General features: G+C 31.9%; 1 protein-coding gene across 2 annotated transcripts in view; it reads left to right on the top strand.

Moving 5' to 3' along the window:
- The first annotated feature begins 10050 nt into the window (after positions 1-10050).
- The window catches only part of LOC129949204 (GTP cyclohydrolase 1), a 36837-nt gene continuing 29902 nt past the window's right edge, over positions 10051-16985 (top strand). The window contains exon 1 of one of the 2 annotated variants that reach the window (XM_056060498.1): positions 10051-10493. In XM_056060498.1, coding sequence (XP_055916473.1) covers positions 10367-10493 — 127 coding nt within the window. In that variant the 5' untranslated portion in view covers positions 10051-10366. The remainder of the gene's footprint in view (positions 10494-16985) is intronic. The other variant, XM_056060500.1, reaches the window with a different exon arrangement.

Raw genomic sequence — 16985 nt, 5'->3', positions numbered from 1 at the left:
TTTTGCCATTTAATAGTCGACCGTTAACGCCTTACTCCCAGCAGCATTTGTTTACATTTTCGTAGAATTGTCAAAATACTCACCTCGCTGTTGATCTGTCAACACTTGACATAACTCAAATTGGGCCACGTACGCATTACAGTTCTAACGTTTGCCTATACTTCCAGCAAGATTTTTTCTGTTTTTAGCAAAATTTTTCATAAAATACATAGAATTTGTGTCCCAAAAGCATTCAAATATTATTTTTAGCACAGTTTTCACAAAAAAGAATGTGTAAAATTCATTTTTCTAAAAATATTGCATTCACTTTTCAATTTTTGAATTTAACGGATTTCTTTTTTGAACGTCTGAGTTCACCTCATATTATTTTCCCCCTAATTGTGCAAACTTCACCAAAAGCCCATAACAACTACATAGAATCTGCATTTTCCCATAAGAAATGCACGGGAGAACTAACACATGCTTATGCTAACGGGCAAAAATCTTTCAATTTAGTTTGTAGGCCGAAAGAGAGCAACCCCATTAAGTCGGGACTCTAGATAATATATTTGCTCTATGGCTGGGTGCAAGGTGCTACCAGCAAAAAATAACTCATACCATTATTACACGCGTTTCTTTAATCTTTACTATTTGCAGATGTTTCTGAGCCTACGTCTTCGAAAAAAAATGTATGGTACTTACGTATATACCCTACATGCACACATATGTATGTATGTTTGTTCATTCACATCCCTACCAACACAAATTCTCGCACGTGTATTTTTTTAGGTATTCTCGAATAAATAATGATTATTGCAATTTTAGGGCGAGAAAATATTAATTTCTATTTCTTTTAAATTTTTAAAGTTCAGCTTTTCACGTAAAACACACCAAACAATTTATTATTTTGACATTTATTCCAGTTTTTTTGTTTCAGTGATGCCATAATTAATTTTTAAAGGGGATTTTATTGTTTTTTTTATATTTTTAAGCTTTTTAAGAAGAAAAAACGCTTGTATGATAGTTTTTATTCAATTCCAAAGAAATAATAATTACATGCGTAGCCTAGGCCGTCAACTGAGATGGTAAGTAAATATTAATTTCAAAACTTTATAGAATGATACAAATTTTAAAGAAAAAAAAATGTTTTATAAATATAATTATCAAAAAAAATTAATGATAATCAAAATAATAAAGATCATGGGCTTAGTGTGAAAAAAAACAACAATAGAAACTAGAATTCTTTAGCTTTAGGCCCTGTAATGGTTGCTTGCAAAAAGAATTTTTCATCCTTCCTTTCCGTATAAAATACTTAAGCACTATTCACATGAGCACGACCAACGAGTTAACGAATATTCGTCGATTTTGACATTTCCTTCACATGAGAGTTTTTAATTCATAAGTTTCACAAGGAGCCACAATCAAACACCATTCACCACCGAAACCAAAACAAGAATGATTTTTTCAGGTTAAGTACGCGTTTTTATTTTATTCGTTGCAAGTGTGGATAATGTGGAACGCGTATAAAGTTTGATAGTTCGTATCATCTACAATTTTTTTGGGACGAATAAATTTGTTTTCTTAAATTTATTAATGTATGATATTGAAAAGTAAAAGTATGTATCATAAATAAAATAGAAACTATATTGCTAACGCTTTGCTAAAATTTGTGTGGAAATATTCAAACGTATATAAACTCATATTTTTGAATTCATTCGTCGTTCGTTGGTCGCGCTCATGTTAATACTACTTTATAGTTCTTTCCAAGGTCATTGTAGTGCAGTCAATAAAGGCTTTTCTGGATAGGGCACACTGCTACTGGATGGAATACGTCCTCCCGAGCTTTAGGATTGCATATAGTGCGAAATAAAGAAAGATATATCGAAGATACAGTTTTCATCCCGAAAATAATTGAGTTCATTTAAGTCATAGTTAAGTTGGCAGCACCTACTTTTGTCTGTAGAGTCATGATTGCGCTTTGTTATTAAACTCCTCTCTCAGTTTTTTTGTCTAGATTCCTTATGAAGATGTACAAATTATCTTTCCAACCTTCAATATTGTTCACCAAAATACTAAGTTGTAGATTGTGTTTTCTTGCTATAAGGTCACACTTTTTATAGAACAAAGATTTTAAAGATTTCCTTGCTATAAGGTCACACTTTTAATAGAACAAATATTTTGAAGTTTTTCTGGATGAAGTGAATCTTCAACGTTGAAAAAAATATTGGCGACATTTCCGTTTCCAATAAAAGCTTATAATTTGGTGAACTGAATGGAAATTAAAACATTCGTTTCAGAAAAAAAACCTAAGTAGCTGCATCTTGCGATGAATTGACAAATCCTTAAAGAGTAATTCTTGTCATGAAAAGTGTTTTTTTAGGTCAATTTATTATAAGAAAAAGTGATATCAGAAAATATAGAGTAAGTACTTTTCCTTATTTGTTATCAATACAGTAATATTTTCCACATTTTATGTTGTGTTTTTTACTTACATAAATTGATTTTACTTTGTTTTGCTCAACCTAATATTTCACTATAAATATTTTGTTCCGGTCGCTCCCATATGGGTAATGCCGGTCAGTTGACCGGTATTTCAATGTTCATAAAAAATTGACTGTTGTTTTCTCTTTTATTCCTTTGTGTTGTATGCAGATGGGCAAGCCTAAGCCAAGAACCACTCCCAGTGGTACGTGGTTGCAGGTGGCTATTAACAACGCCAAAAAATTAATCGAAAAAGGTATGTCAATTCGCGCCGCAAATACCATTTTCAACACTCAAGAACGCCTTAAAAAAAAACAAATTTTGTGTACTGTCGCTCGAACATCTCGCCAAAATTTTGTATAGATACACATCGTTACAGGTGAGGTAAATAGATTTCGAATACGCTTAAAAAAGTGGCATAGCCAACAACTTTAGTAAGACCTTCAAAACTGCCGGAAAGGAATGGCTTGAAGGGTTCAAAAAAAGAAACAAAATATCTGTCCGGAGAAGGAACTAGCCTGAGCAGAGCAACTGCATTTAATCGAAAAGGGGTAGATTTATTTTACCAATTGCTGCGGATGAGACTGGGTTTTTCACCGTCCAGGATCCCGGTAAAGTTCAAGCAGAAACTGTTCAAAAAAGAGAGGGCGCAATATAACGGCATTATGTGCTATGAGCGCTGCCGGTAGTTTCATTCCACCAATGCTCATTTTTCCTCGTGCAAGACACTCTCCTAGCCTTCAACATAGTGGGCCACCTGGGGCTTTACAAAAACTCAAAAAATGGATGGATATCAGAAGATCTTTTTGCAGATTGGCTAGAGCACTTCGTCATCCATGCCAAGCCAACGAACAAAGAAAAAGTTCTGCTTATCCTGGACAATCATTCTAGACACATATAACTTCAAGCATACGAATATTGTGGCAAAAACTATATTGTTATGCTCTCAATCCCACCACATAGCTCCCATAGAATGCAGCCCCTGGACGTAGTTTTTATGGTCCACTAAAAGCAGCGTATAGACACAAATGCAATTTGCACATGAAGTCTTATCTTGGCCAAAAGATAACACCGCAGGATTTCGCTCACCTTTTTCGAAAAGCTTTTGCTAGCGTTGCGTCTGTTGCCAAAGGAGAATTTGGGTTTAGGGCAACTGGAATTTTCCCGATTAAGCTGGGAGTCTTTTGTGACCAAGACTTTCTTCCATCTGAAGCGCTTCTTGACCAAACAGAAGAAGTTATAGAATTAGTCGAATCAGGAAGAAAACAAACTCTTATGTTTCGCAAGCCACGGAAAATTTGCCCAAATCGGACCCTTCATCTGCTGTCTTGAACAAAAGTATAAAACCCTTCTCCCAGTGCCAAAAAAGCTGTCGTTAATCTTAAAAGGAAGTGTAGGGATACAGAACATGCTACTCTGCTAAAATCAACAATTATGAAACAAAATTTGGAAGAAAAAGAACTAAAAAGAGCAGCCAACAAAAAAAGAAGAAAAAAAAGGTGTTGCAAGTACCAGAGAACAAGAGAAAAGCGATTCGCAGGGTGACAAAAAAGATTCTTCAAGAATCCACATCCGGGTCTGATGAAACTGCTGAAGGGATTGTCGATGATAACTCTGGTGACTCCATAGTAGATGGTAGCAAAAGCAACAAATGCTTTATTTGTGGAGAATTTGGGCGCAACAACGAACTGTGGTATAGGTGCACCAGCTGTGTAGACTGGGTTCATGCTGAATGTTCAGGTTGGAACAGTCCATCTGAATACATATGCGAGTTGTGCCTATAGAAGAGATGACCGCAATTACCAGAATGGGTGACCGGATTTACCTGACCATGTGTCCAATCCCGGTCATCTTAAGCCTTTTTTTGTATAACTTTTTTTCCGTCCAATTAATTTAAGTTTTTTTAATGTTAATAATAACAGCAATATAAATGAAGTCAATGAAAAGTGAAGTTAAATTATTATTTAAATAACTTATTAAGTTTTATTTGAGTTTTTCTTTAAATGTCCGGTATTACCCAGTTTTACCTTAATCATACTTTTTTTCTCAAAAAAATTCTTTGTGTGATTTCCGATCGATCGCCATATAAGTTTTATTTTTAATCAAATGGAAACACCGTCAAATCTCGATTCAAAAATTTGTCCGGATCGATTTCAATGACAGCTACATATAACTGGCGCCTTAGTAAGAACTTGCTTTGAAGGGTTGCAAAAAAACAGTAAATTTAAATCATAGACACACCATATAAAGACCGGAATCTTTTGTACGTTTTACCCTCCAACACCCATTTGTTTACATTGTTATATTTGTAATTTGACATTACGTCCATTTTGAAATGTGAAATCCAACAACAATTCGATGCGTTGTATTTACTTGTTTTGACAGATGTTTTTTTTATTAAAATAGCTATGGTGAGAATTTAACGTCTACGACGAATTGTTTTGTTTACTAAAATGCAAATGCAAATTTATATTGTTTTATAATTTACTTAATCAATTGATTTGAAATTGTTTATTATATAGTTAAATGAATTTCATTATAAACCCAAGTTAGAATACAGTCGATGGAACTGTTGGTGGAACATTTACATATATAAAACTATAAAATATTAAATCTTTAAACAAGTATTCTCAGATCATCGTGGTTACAAGCAACTCAAGTTTCAACAGAAGAAGAAAAGAATCCGTAGCAATGTAAATGAAATACTTAGAAAAAATGGCAATTAGCCTTTGCCAGGTAGAGATATTTGAAGAATTTTGAATAATCATAATAAGGAATCCCGAAACGATTTGTAGGAAATGACAAATTTGATATCGTGAGTTCGAATTGGTTATGTTTCCATCACTAGGGAAGTATCTATGTATGTATATATCCACATATGTACAAAATGTAAAACATAAGAATATTAAACTAATAATATTATATATTAGAAACAAAAAAAAAAAGTTTTTTTTATATGGTAATCATGTCTTGACATTTTTGGAACGATTCATCAATAATTTGGTTATGATTTGTGTTATTTATTTGCATTTGTGATATGTGCAAATAGCAGTCTTACCAATCTTGTTCGACTGGTAAAGATAAACAACTAATTGCTTTAGAAAGAAATATAATTTTGGATATTTTCAAATCGAATTTGCATTTGACGCGTTAACTGATTTTTTGATTTTGGGTGTTCGTTTTCCCCTGCCATAGGCCTGGCACCAATCCTGGAATAAAAAAATAATTAAAATTTGTTTCAATGGAATTAAAAACAATCCCTTCCTATGGAATAAAAAACAATCTCATCAAATAGAATTATTTCTGCACCTATTCTGATCTTACAAAAAATGCTAACTCTAACACCTGTTAAAAGTAACATACCTATGCGGAAAATTGTACTATTGTGTGTTTAAAGGTGTGTAACACACAATACCTTATTCTTAAAATTTGGCTTGCTAAAATCCCTATTCCAAAATTTGAGCTCAAAAAGAATTCTAACTGTAACATAAAATTTGAAATAAAAGTTTTGCGGTAAGTTGCTACAGCAAACAAAACTATATTTTGGATTTAAACCATCTAGAAGTTTTTGTAGAACTTCGTTTCGTGTGCAATTGTTCCAAACTGATCTTCTAGATCGCGAACGTATTGAACGAAGTTTGATGGTGAAGCCAGAAGGTTACAGTTATAGAACTCCTTACATTTCAATACAATCAGATAGATAGATATTGTTTTCCTTATATGTGATTAATGTCTAAGAAACCATAAGTTCTTTCTTTAACCATATTTGATGACAGTTTACAGCAAAAATGTTTTTCAATGTTAGTTAGTTGGCATCTGAGATGATCTGATAAATAAATATTTTTTAAAAATGTAATATCTCAACACACTATTTTAATTTGCATAGTTTTGACTTGATTTAAAAACAAGCTAATAGACAAAAGTGTTGGCTTTAACGAAATTTATAAGACTTAGTTCAAAGTATTACCATTATTTGTTTTCTATTTATCGTAAATATTTTTTTAAAATGTCCCTACCTCCTAAACGGAGGGAAATAGACCCCCTCCTATAATAAAAAATGCTTGTTTTTAACTGTTCTATACAAATCCGTCATAAAACTTTGTCGCCTGAGTTATCGTACTGTTCCCAAAAAATGCAATAGCTAATGTCGCCGTAGCTACTATGTGCCTCCCCTAAAGAATTTCTCATCACTATTCCTTATTTTCGTGGTGAATTGACTTTAGAGGGTGGTGAATTGATGTTAGCAGTGGTGAATTGATGTTAGACCTAAGGGTGCGTGTAAGTTGACGTTTCAGCTTGTAGGAAAACCAGAATGACAGATTAGTTTCCGGTCTTTATATGGTGTGTCTATGATTTAAATAAATATCACGTTTCAAACAGTTCTAACTTCGTAAAGTTGCTATCTTAGTAAAGTGACTCCGTTTAACTTAACTCAAATTCATTTACAACTGAAGAAGCAAATCTATCTCAGTCGGTTCCCGAAATCAGCATCGGGACCGATGTCGATGTGGCTTCATCCATCGAATGCAAATAATTCATCGATGACGCAGTGTTCAAAGGACTGTGCCCGTGCGGTCAATGAGGTGAATGACGAAGAGGACGATAACGATAAAGATGATGAACTTGACAAATAGGACTTATAATAATTTATGGAGGAAAAATTCAAAATGTATCACAGCGATCGTATAAGGGAAGAAGAAAAAACAACAACAAAAACAACAGCTACAGCTCTAGTTAAGCCTTTTACTTAAATAAACTTTTTTTTCCAAGAACGCTATATGGTGCCGTGCAATAACGCCAAGCGAAATAACACTGAATTCTAAAACTCGGTGTTATTTCACTTTGCTAAAGTGAAATAAAGCCGAATTTAAGCATTCATCCTTATTTCACTTTAGCAAAGTGAACTAACGCCGAATGCCAATTGGGAAATAAAGCCGAAAGAGAGAAAACAGAGAATTCGGTTTAACTTAACTTTTGAAAGGAGAAACTAAGCGGGGCTTAACTCAAAATCAACTGTAAAACAAAGTTTAACGTAGAAAAAACAGTCGCGACGTGGTCGGTTGTTGATGAAAAAACAATCACTTTAGTAGCTTCAGTGAATTGAGTGCAGTGTAGTGTTGGAGTAATATTTGAACAATTTATATTTATTAAAAAAATTAAAAGATGAATAATAATCATTCAGAATCGGTGTTTTCCTACGAAATGTGTGAGGGCTTTGAAAAGGTAGTAAGCTTGTTTATGTACCAGAAACAAAACAATTTTATAAAGTAAAATCAAGCTCTTCCTTGTGTAAAAGGAACACGTGCTACGCTAAAAATTGCAAAGCAAGTGCAGTGATAGATTTCGGGAATGAGAACCTGTTGCGAATCCCCAAAGTAAATGCTCCTCACAACCACACAACACAAGATACAATTTTTGAAAAATTAAAAGTTGTGAACGATATTAAAACCGAATATGCTAAGGCTTCGATTAAAAGAAGCGGAATTTGCGAAGTCTTCGATGAAGTTTGCAAACGCGGTGAAAAAAGTAACCCCTTGGTACAGTTTGGGAAAATGAGAAGGCAATTAATCAATATTCGAAATAACGAATTTCCGAAAACACCAACATGTGTAACAGAAATTTCTCGTATGTTTAAAGATCAAAGTTTAATGCGTAGGTTCGGAATGTCACGTTATGATAGTAGCCAACAGTTTTATAGAGGTACTGTAATAGAGCCTACGTTTTCGTACACTGTTTTCATCTTACCTACTATGATTGTGGAAATAAACAAACTTGCGGAACAAAATCCAAGGATCTATCTTGTTGATGGGACATTCAAAGTTGTTCCAGCTTGTGGCTATAAGCAACTTTTGATCGTTCATTTTTTCCATGATGATCATGAAATGGCTATTTTTAGTTTTACAAAATTTATAATACACAGAGGTATGCTTAATAACTTTTACTCCACAGACATTTCCTTTCACCTATATATTGATGAGTAATAAATGTGAAAATATGTATTACCATGCATTTCAATACATAGAAGCTAATTTTTTTTAAATTGAGTCCCAGTGCTTTTGTAACAGATTTTGAAAAAGGCTTAAGGAATTCATTAAAATGAATTGATGCATCTGCTGCAAAATATACCACATGCTGGTTTCATTTTTGCCAAGCAATTAGAAAAAAATCTTCACAATTCACTGGATTCAAGCAATATTTTTTTACTCTTGCAAGACCAAGCTCAGCAAAGAGAAGTCATATAAATTGAAAGTTTCAATATTGATAGTATTAAAAGGTATACACATGATGCCTATGTATGTACATCTACAACATCAAAGTTACTGGTTAAATATTTCAGTTTAATTTTTTGAATGAAACTGAAATATTTAATTTTTAGCCTTGATATTGTAGATGTACATAATTAAGTATTGGTTCTATACTTTTTAATTTCAACCAATACTTAAACTTTCACTTCACGTTACTTCTCTTAACTGATCTTGGTCTTACCAGAATAACAAATTTATCTTAAATGTGAGGAGAAAATGTTTTGTTAGTTCAATTTTATTTTGCAAGAAAAATGAATTATGTATTATTTTTTTTGGATGAAATATAGTTTTTGAAAACCAAAGTTTTGGTAAAGGCCAAGGCTTCCTAAAACATTGTTTTTCTTTTATATATTTCAAAGTATAGAAAGTGTCATTGACACCTGAAGAAATCTAAATCTCAATATTTTTGGATTTTTTCTAGTAAAAATGCTAGCAAAATCTCAAAATACTTAGATTTAAGACTGTGATGTAATAAGCATGTTGCATAGCACTAAAAGTAAAATAACGCAGAATCGGCATTATTTCACTTTCCTATTGTGAATTAAGGCCGAATGCTAAAATTCGGCGTTATTTCATTTTATTAAAGTGAAATAAGGCCGAATTTCAGTTCTTAGAATAAATATTCTTGCGAAATACAATGCAACAAAAATGTTAGTTGTTTAAATTCCTCAATTCAACATTTGCGAACGTGAAGTAACATAATTCGAAAATAGGGCCCTAAATTGGTCGGGCCCGGGAGCTCCAACTACGTCCCTGGTGAGGTCTTCAGGTGTATGTGATATTGAACCTTGCAATGATAAACTGTATGCACTTGAATCATAAAAAACTTGTTTTTTGTTTTAAATCGAAACTACACGTGCTTTTTTCTCAAGAAATAAATGAATCACTAAAGCAAATAAATTGCTGGTAGGCACTAAATACCGCAAGTCGGGTTGGAGCTTGCAAAAACCACCGAGACAAAGCTTACCATTAAAATTGATTAACTCTGGCTTTGATTTAAAGCCTTCAATATACATATTAATCTACTTTACTGCTTCTCTCAATCATTTTTCTCCAATTGAAATCAAAATCGAAATCGCAATCGCAAATTGAGCTTTTACTAGGTATACATTAATTTGGCTTAGCTTTGCTTCATTTAATTCTTGATGAAAATTAATACTATGAAATTATAAATGTACACACATACATATGATATATAGTATTTGTGGTGTGAAAAGTGCAGTTTCCTGAAGTCCTCGCTATTATTATAAATAAAACAGTCAGTTTTTATAAAAAGACCCAGTCAATTTCCGAGCGATGCAGTCTCTATTGGTAGATGCTTTAGGAATCATAAGAACTAACTTAATCTTCTAACGATCTTAATCTTAAATCAACAACCGTCTGACAATATTGATAGTTACATTTTTCAAGTATTTAGTGTCTATAAGAAGTGTCTTTTAATTGGGATACGAGATATTTTATAATTATCAACAATATCTATTTACTTAAGAAAAAAATCGACTAAAGTGAACTTTATTTTGCCTTTTTCTGTGTCGCGTCTCGGTGTACATATCTACCTAAACAATATTTGAATTATTAAATCTTGATTAAGGCGTTCAAAAATGGAGCAAAATCATGTGTGTGAAAATGGAGTGCTCTTACAAAATGGTTTCAGAAAGGGAAGTTCCGCAAATGTGGAAAGTTTTGGATCCCGCGGAAAAGAAGATTCTTCAAACGAAGAACAAAAAGGTAAGTTCCGAATTGTTATTTGTATAACAACGTTCGTTAAAACTGACCCAGAAAAGTTCAAAAAGAAATTAACAATGGAAAAATTCTTGAAAACCACGCAAACGGATGGCAGCAATTTGATTTGCAATTTATTTTGGAATATGACTCATATGGGGGTTTTTGGGTTCGTTATGGATGGGATCCCCTAAATAACAGTCATGTAGCGTGGGAAGTCGGATACTCAAACTTTAATAAGGAATATGTACATACATACATATGTATGTACCTGAAACTACATACATACCTACATCATCATAAACCATTCAAATAAATTTTGTAACTTTTATATTAAAATTTTAATTTTTATTATGACCTGTTCAATAAACTTGAAATTTTGTATTTTAAGTGTTGACTTTTTGTGATTATAAAGAATTTTGCTTTCAAAAAAAAAACATTTCCATAAACAAAATAAATTTTCAAAATTTCAAAAATTACAAAGTAAGATAGGTATTTTTATTCGATTCATTAGAATCTTTGTTAGAAAATAATTATAAAATTTGTTTGAACAGTTGTCCTGTCTTAATCTTTGGACTCCTTAAATAAAGACTAAATACATGAATGCATTTCTTCCTTCTCCCTGTGGGCAAATTTTCAAACTACTATCCAAAGTTTGTATATATTTTTTTGATATTCCGTTTATTATATTTAAAACTATAAATTATATAAGACCCAAATTCAATCAACCCAAAATTTGGCTTCACTACAATATCAGTGCTCAGAGACAATGGGGGTGTCAGTCATTCTAATTGGCTAAATGCAACGGGAAAAAAAGAGGCTGGGATACGACCCACACTGATAACTTCCCATCCCGTCTGTCGATTTGTTCGAAAAAAGTTTGTAGCTTTTCGTGTTGGGTTAGAAAAGTTGTTATATTCAATATTTTGAATATGATGAAATAGTTTGATTCCAAAATCTTGTTTTGTTAACGATATTTTTTAGTCGAAAACCAATTTTTACCCATTTAAGTAGCATTTCTTAAATTTTCACAAATTAGATGAATGAAATTAATTTTAGAGATATCAAGAACCGATCATCAATTTTTACTAAATTTGCGCATTTTTTCTTGTAGATTTAATTTTTTATGAAAAAACGGACTGTTGAATTTTTATAAAAAAACTAATATTTTCTTTGAAATAAAAAAAAAAGTTTAAAGACAATATTTATAATTTTTGAAAAGCTATTTTTTGAGCCAAAAGTAAATTTGTGCCTAGTTTTAGTATTATGTTTTTTTTTTATTTTAATTTTTTGTAATTAATTTTGTATTAATTCGATTTTTCTCAAAATATTATTGAATATTGACAACAATTTTGTTTAAAAGATAAAAGTAGTTTAAAGCCAATATCTAAAGGTTTTAAAAAGATATTTTAGTCAAAAATCAATTTTTACCAACTTTTATTAATTTTCTTTTTTGGGTTTTTATTTTTTGTTAAAAAACTGTCAATTTGATTTTTCTCAAAATTTTGTTGAATATTGACAACAATATTTTTTAAAAGATAAAAGTAGTTTAAAGCCAATATCTCAAGGTTTTAAAAAGATATTTTAGTCAAAAATCAATTTTTACCAACTTTTACCAATTTTCTTGTTTAGGTTTTTATTTTTTGTAAGAAAACTTTCGATTCGATTTTCCTCAAAATCTTACTAGATGTTGGAAACGTTTTTTTCGTTGAACAAAATTGCTTTCGAGATAAAATCATTTTGTATTCGTAAAATTTGCGAGGTTACAACTTTTTTTTGATTTATAACAAAACTCGTTGATTTGATATTTTTCAAAAAACATACTTGTTTTGTATCGAGTTAAAATATATTATATAAAATTTAATTCAAGTCTAACATTTTTGGTTTGTAAGATATTAAGGGTTAACCAAAATTTGCACCTATTTTTTTAAACTGCTATGGTAAAAAAAAACCACCCACGAAATTTTCATGAGAGCTCTTTCTGCATCTTTCTGCCTTATTATCTTTATAACAAAATTTATTTCAAATCGATATCTCTTCTGGTTCTTAAGCTATGGACGACGAAAAAACGTCGCGAACGTACGGATGTACGGACGTAGGGACGTACAAACGTACGTTCACACGCACGCACAGACATCTTTCTAAAAATCTTTTATTTCGACTCTAGGGACCTTGAAACGTCGAGAAATGTCAACATTTTCAATTTGAAAAATCGGAACCATTACAATAACTTCCTATGGAAAGTTAACAAGTTGAATTTTCCCTTTCTGCAGTGAACAAATTTGGACTACAAGCTAAGTGGACACTGATTTTGACGTTTTGCAGTCAGCTGCTCGGTAAAGATACAAAAACTCAAAATGAAAAAAAAAATCTTCTAGCATTTAAAAACATATAAATATAACTAACTCATATACATAATTTCTGATTTATGATGTAAAAACATATATTTATGTACTCATACTAATAACATTGGCATTAATGTGACAGTACCAAATTGGCTAGCTTTGTCGTGCAATTTTGAACTCACAAAGCTAGTTGTCATTAACTAAATGAATGCGCCCAATGACTCTCTTTATTACTCCTAGTCCATCTACTCCCAAACATTCCTGTGTTGTATTTTTTTATGAACTTGATTGTTAACGGCATCAAGTGTCTTGCCTACGCAAAAACCTTAGAATGTTCTCAGTAAGATTCACAGGGCAAGAAAATGAAATGAAATCTAGGGTTGAAATTAGCTTTGTAGTTCTTTTCTTCCTTTCTAAATAAAAAAAAAATTCTCAGAGTTTTGACAGCAAAAACGAGAAATCTCCAAAATCTCACAAATTTTAACTGGGCAATTCCGACGTTAAGACCTCTCTACCCACTAGAATGGTGGTTTCTAGAAAATTTCATAGACGTGTTCAAAGACTATAAAAACGGAACCAACCGCCATGGTCATACATTTAAAGTTGTTTTTTTTTTTCATTTTAAATAAAACTTTTCCACTTATGTATACGTTTAAGGTGTGTTTTAAATTCTATAGAGTTGAACTTATTTATTAATTTTTTAGTGATGTTCTTTGATTAATCAACCTTTTTGAGACCCAATATCCGCTGCAACTGGTTATAAGTGAGCAGGTTCAGACAACATAAGAGACTTCATTTGCAGTCGACTGCATTCCCTGAACGTACATTTTAACCAAGTCAACTATTTAGTTTTTTAAGTGTCATAAAATTCAAACTCAGAACTTTACTTCCCTAACTTCTACCTTCAGTTTACCGTACAAAAAGTACCAAAAATATTATTGTCTACAAAACACTACTCAGGCAAACTACAATTCCATCCCAATTTGAAGTTCGTATTGTAAAGAAATATTACTCATTTCTTTTCCAACTTGACGAGAAACCCTTTTTAACAAAATATGAAATGAAATTGTGCGAAAAAATAATTAAACCGAAGAGGAATAAAGTACAACTTTCAATTAATTAAAAAAACATGATCGATTGTCATTCTGACATAAGTTGACTTGACTTGATAGGGAGATTTTTCTTGACTAACTTTCCAGGCAAGTTTTCAATTAAGTTGTCTCAATTGGAAAGCAATTTTTTGGCAGCTTGCCGATCAGATGCTTGAAACTCGCCTTACTTTCAAGTCCCTTATGTCACCAAACCTGCCCAGTATGTATTAACTTTGTATATAAAATCTATAGTACTCTCATGGATTTGGCGATTTTCACCCAATTACACTTCCACCAAAATATGGAAAGGTGTAAATTCTCCTTTGAATTGTTGTTACTTTGAATTTCTAAACGAATACAAGAAGATAATGTTTTGTATATTTCGAAAAATTAAAATCTCTAAATTTTTTGTATCAACTTGTGGATACTATTAATAAGACTGAATTGCAACAATTAACATTCATGACTATTACAATACTCGATGAAGCAGAGATTTTCTTGAAATTTTTACCAGTGTAAACATTTGACATTAGATTTGAATCAAAATCTACGCATCAGATTCTGTAGCCGATTCTTCAAATTAAATGTTCTTTTTATAAATATATTATTTTGTTTCATAACAAATGAATTCGTTTAGTTTATCTCCATAGTAATGATTAATTCAATTGAAAAACTATAAGGTCTTTTTGAGTACCTTCCTAAAACAGTCTAATTTTACGTAAAATTACGAAATTTAACTAAATTCTGTTCACGTACTCAAACATTTCGTAGTTTTTCGTAAAAAAGAGCGCTCACGAGAAAGTAAAATATTTTCCCAACCTATGAATCTTAGTCCAAGAAATTTCTTTGGGCTGATTTGTGAAAAGTGTCAAATTTGATAGAACTTCAAATAAATTAAATAAATCGCTAGCTTTTGATGTCACTTTTTAAATTTAAAATTATTTTTCCAAAGAACAGCAAGAAGTTTGCAATTTTCAATGTGATAATTAAGCATTATGTTGCTTAAAGTTCATATTGTCTTGATATCCATTTACACGAAATGGAACGATGGTGTTTCAAAATTTATATTTTTTGACAGTTAAATTGTGGGAAACTTTTTTGTAGCCCCGCTCTTTAAAATACTCGTACATCTTTCTACGAATTTTTGTGCAGAAAGTAAGGGAACGGACCTATAATTTACAAATAAATTTGTTTTAATTTTGTTTAAATTTACTGATTTTCCAAGTTACTTTGTTATTTTCTAGTTTATAATACAATAATTTTCTGTTATTAGGTCTATTCGGTGAGCTATTTTATTCTGCTATAAATTTCCATACCATAGAACGAGCTAGGCAAGTAGGCTAAAATAATAAAATTAGTGCCTAAAATAGTTCATTTGAGATTATTTTGTAAGTATTAGCAGAATAGTTACTAGAATCCAAGATGGGGTATACGTATATTAAAGGTCCAACTAAATAGACTTAACCGAAGGTAAGCTAATGTCAATACCGAACGAAAAGTTATCAGAAGTTAAGGCCCAACTATAATAGACTTAACCGAAAGTAATCTAATGTCAAAACCGAACGAACATTTAAGTAACTTAAGCAAATGCGTTTCAAATTTGACATTTGCTAAAACGGCTCCCGGAAATTACGCCAGAATTTTTTTTGGAAAAAACGCCAGAAAATGTTTTCTGCTTCAAATTGGAAAAAGAAGCAGATTTTTTTGTGGAAAAGCCAGAAACATTGGAAATTGTGCCAGACAGAAATGGAAACAAAAACAGAAACCAAAATGGAAATTAGGCCAGAAAACCAATTGATATATTCTGGCCTAATTTCCTAATATCAATTTGGACAAAAAAAACAGGAAATGTTTTGCATTTTAAAAGCCGCTACTTGGTCAATATTGTAGACATTTTACCACAACAGGGAAAAACAGCCCCTGACATGCACCCGCGGGGGGGGGGGGGGTCGCAGGCGCGGCGCTGGCAGGCGCGGTTACGGCGTGGCTGCCACGCAAAAAATTACTACAGTTTTCAATAATTTTTTTTATTTGTAACAATTTATTTAAAAAAATAGAAAAGAACAAAATATTTTTACCAAATGTAAACTTGCAGTGTCTGCTACGATTTCCCGGCAGCATGGACATTTGTTATTTTCGTTTGAATCTGTAACTGCTTGAGCTTGCAACTTTAAGTTGCACTCCGAACATATTTTCATGTGTCTGCACGGCAACAACACAACGTTGCATGTTTTTTTCACAACGTCAAGTCTCAATGATGAATTCGCGAAAGCAACTAAACAATAATTCTTACAATAAATGATAGAGACAAAGAATGTGTAGTAGAACTGTTTATTTATTACAACAATTTATACAAAATACAGTTTTCTGGCGTTTTTTCCTAAACATGAAAAGGAAAAAACGCCTGAAATTTTATTTCTTACTTTTTTTCCAAATATTTTTTTTGCCTTTTCTTCATGGAAAAAACACCAGAAAAATTTTAGGAAAAAATGCCTGAAATTCCGAAATTTTGCCAGATAAATTTGGGATTTTTTCCTAGGAAAAAATTTTTCCTAGGAAAAAAAGCCAGAATTTTGTATGAAGAATTTTCTGACGTTTTTCCCAAAAAAAATTCTGGCGTAATTTCCGGGAAACATTTAAAATCGAGCCATTTAAATGGCTCTTGCGTAATTGCGCGAAAGTTAGCGAACTTTAACGAAACTGAGAAGAACGTCTATTATAGTTAGTGACATATAAGGCTGGGTATTGGTTCGTTCCCAAGCTGGCTTAAGCTCCGTTTAGTCTATTATAGTCAAAATGAAAAGTAACCATAATGGACTCAAGAAAAGGAAATGCGTTTCCAATTTGACATTTGCTTAAGCTCGAGGCATTTCAATTGCTCTTGCTTAAATGCGCGAAAGTTAGCGAAATTGAACGAAATTGGGCACAACGTCTACTATGGTTAGTGACATAAAAGGCTGCGTATTGGCACAGATAATAAATATAATATAAATTTATTATCTGTGGTATTGGTTCGTTCTCTTAAGCTGGCTTAAGCTCGGTTAAGTCTATTATAGTTGAGC

Source organism: Eupeodes corollae, chromosome 3, assembly GCF_945859685.1.
Source record: "Eupeodes corollae chromosome 3, idEupCoro1.1, whole genome shotgun sequence".
Lineage (NCBI taxonomy): Eukaryota > Metazoa > Arthropoda > Insecta > Diptera > Syrphidae > Eupeodes > Eupeodes corollae.
The sequence above is the reverse complement of the archived record's forward strand: the minus strand, read 5'-3'. Positions and strand labels throughout refer to the sequence as shown.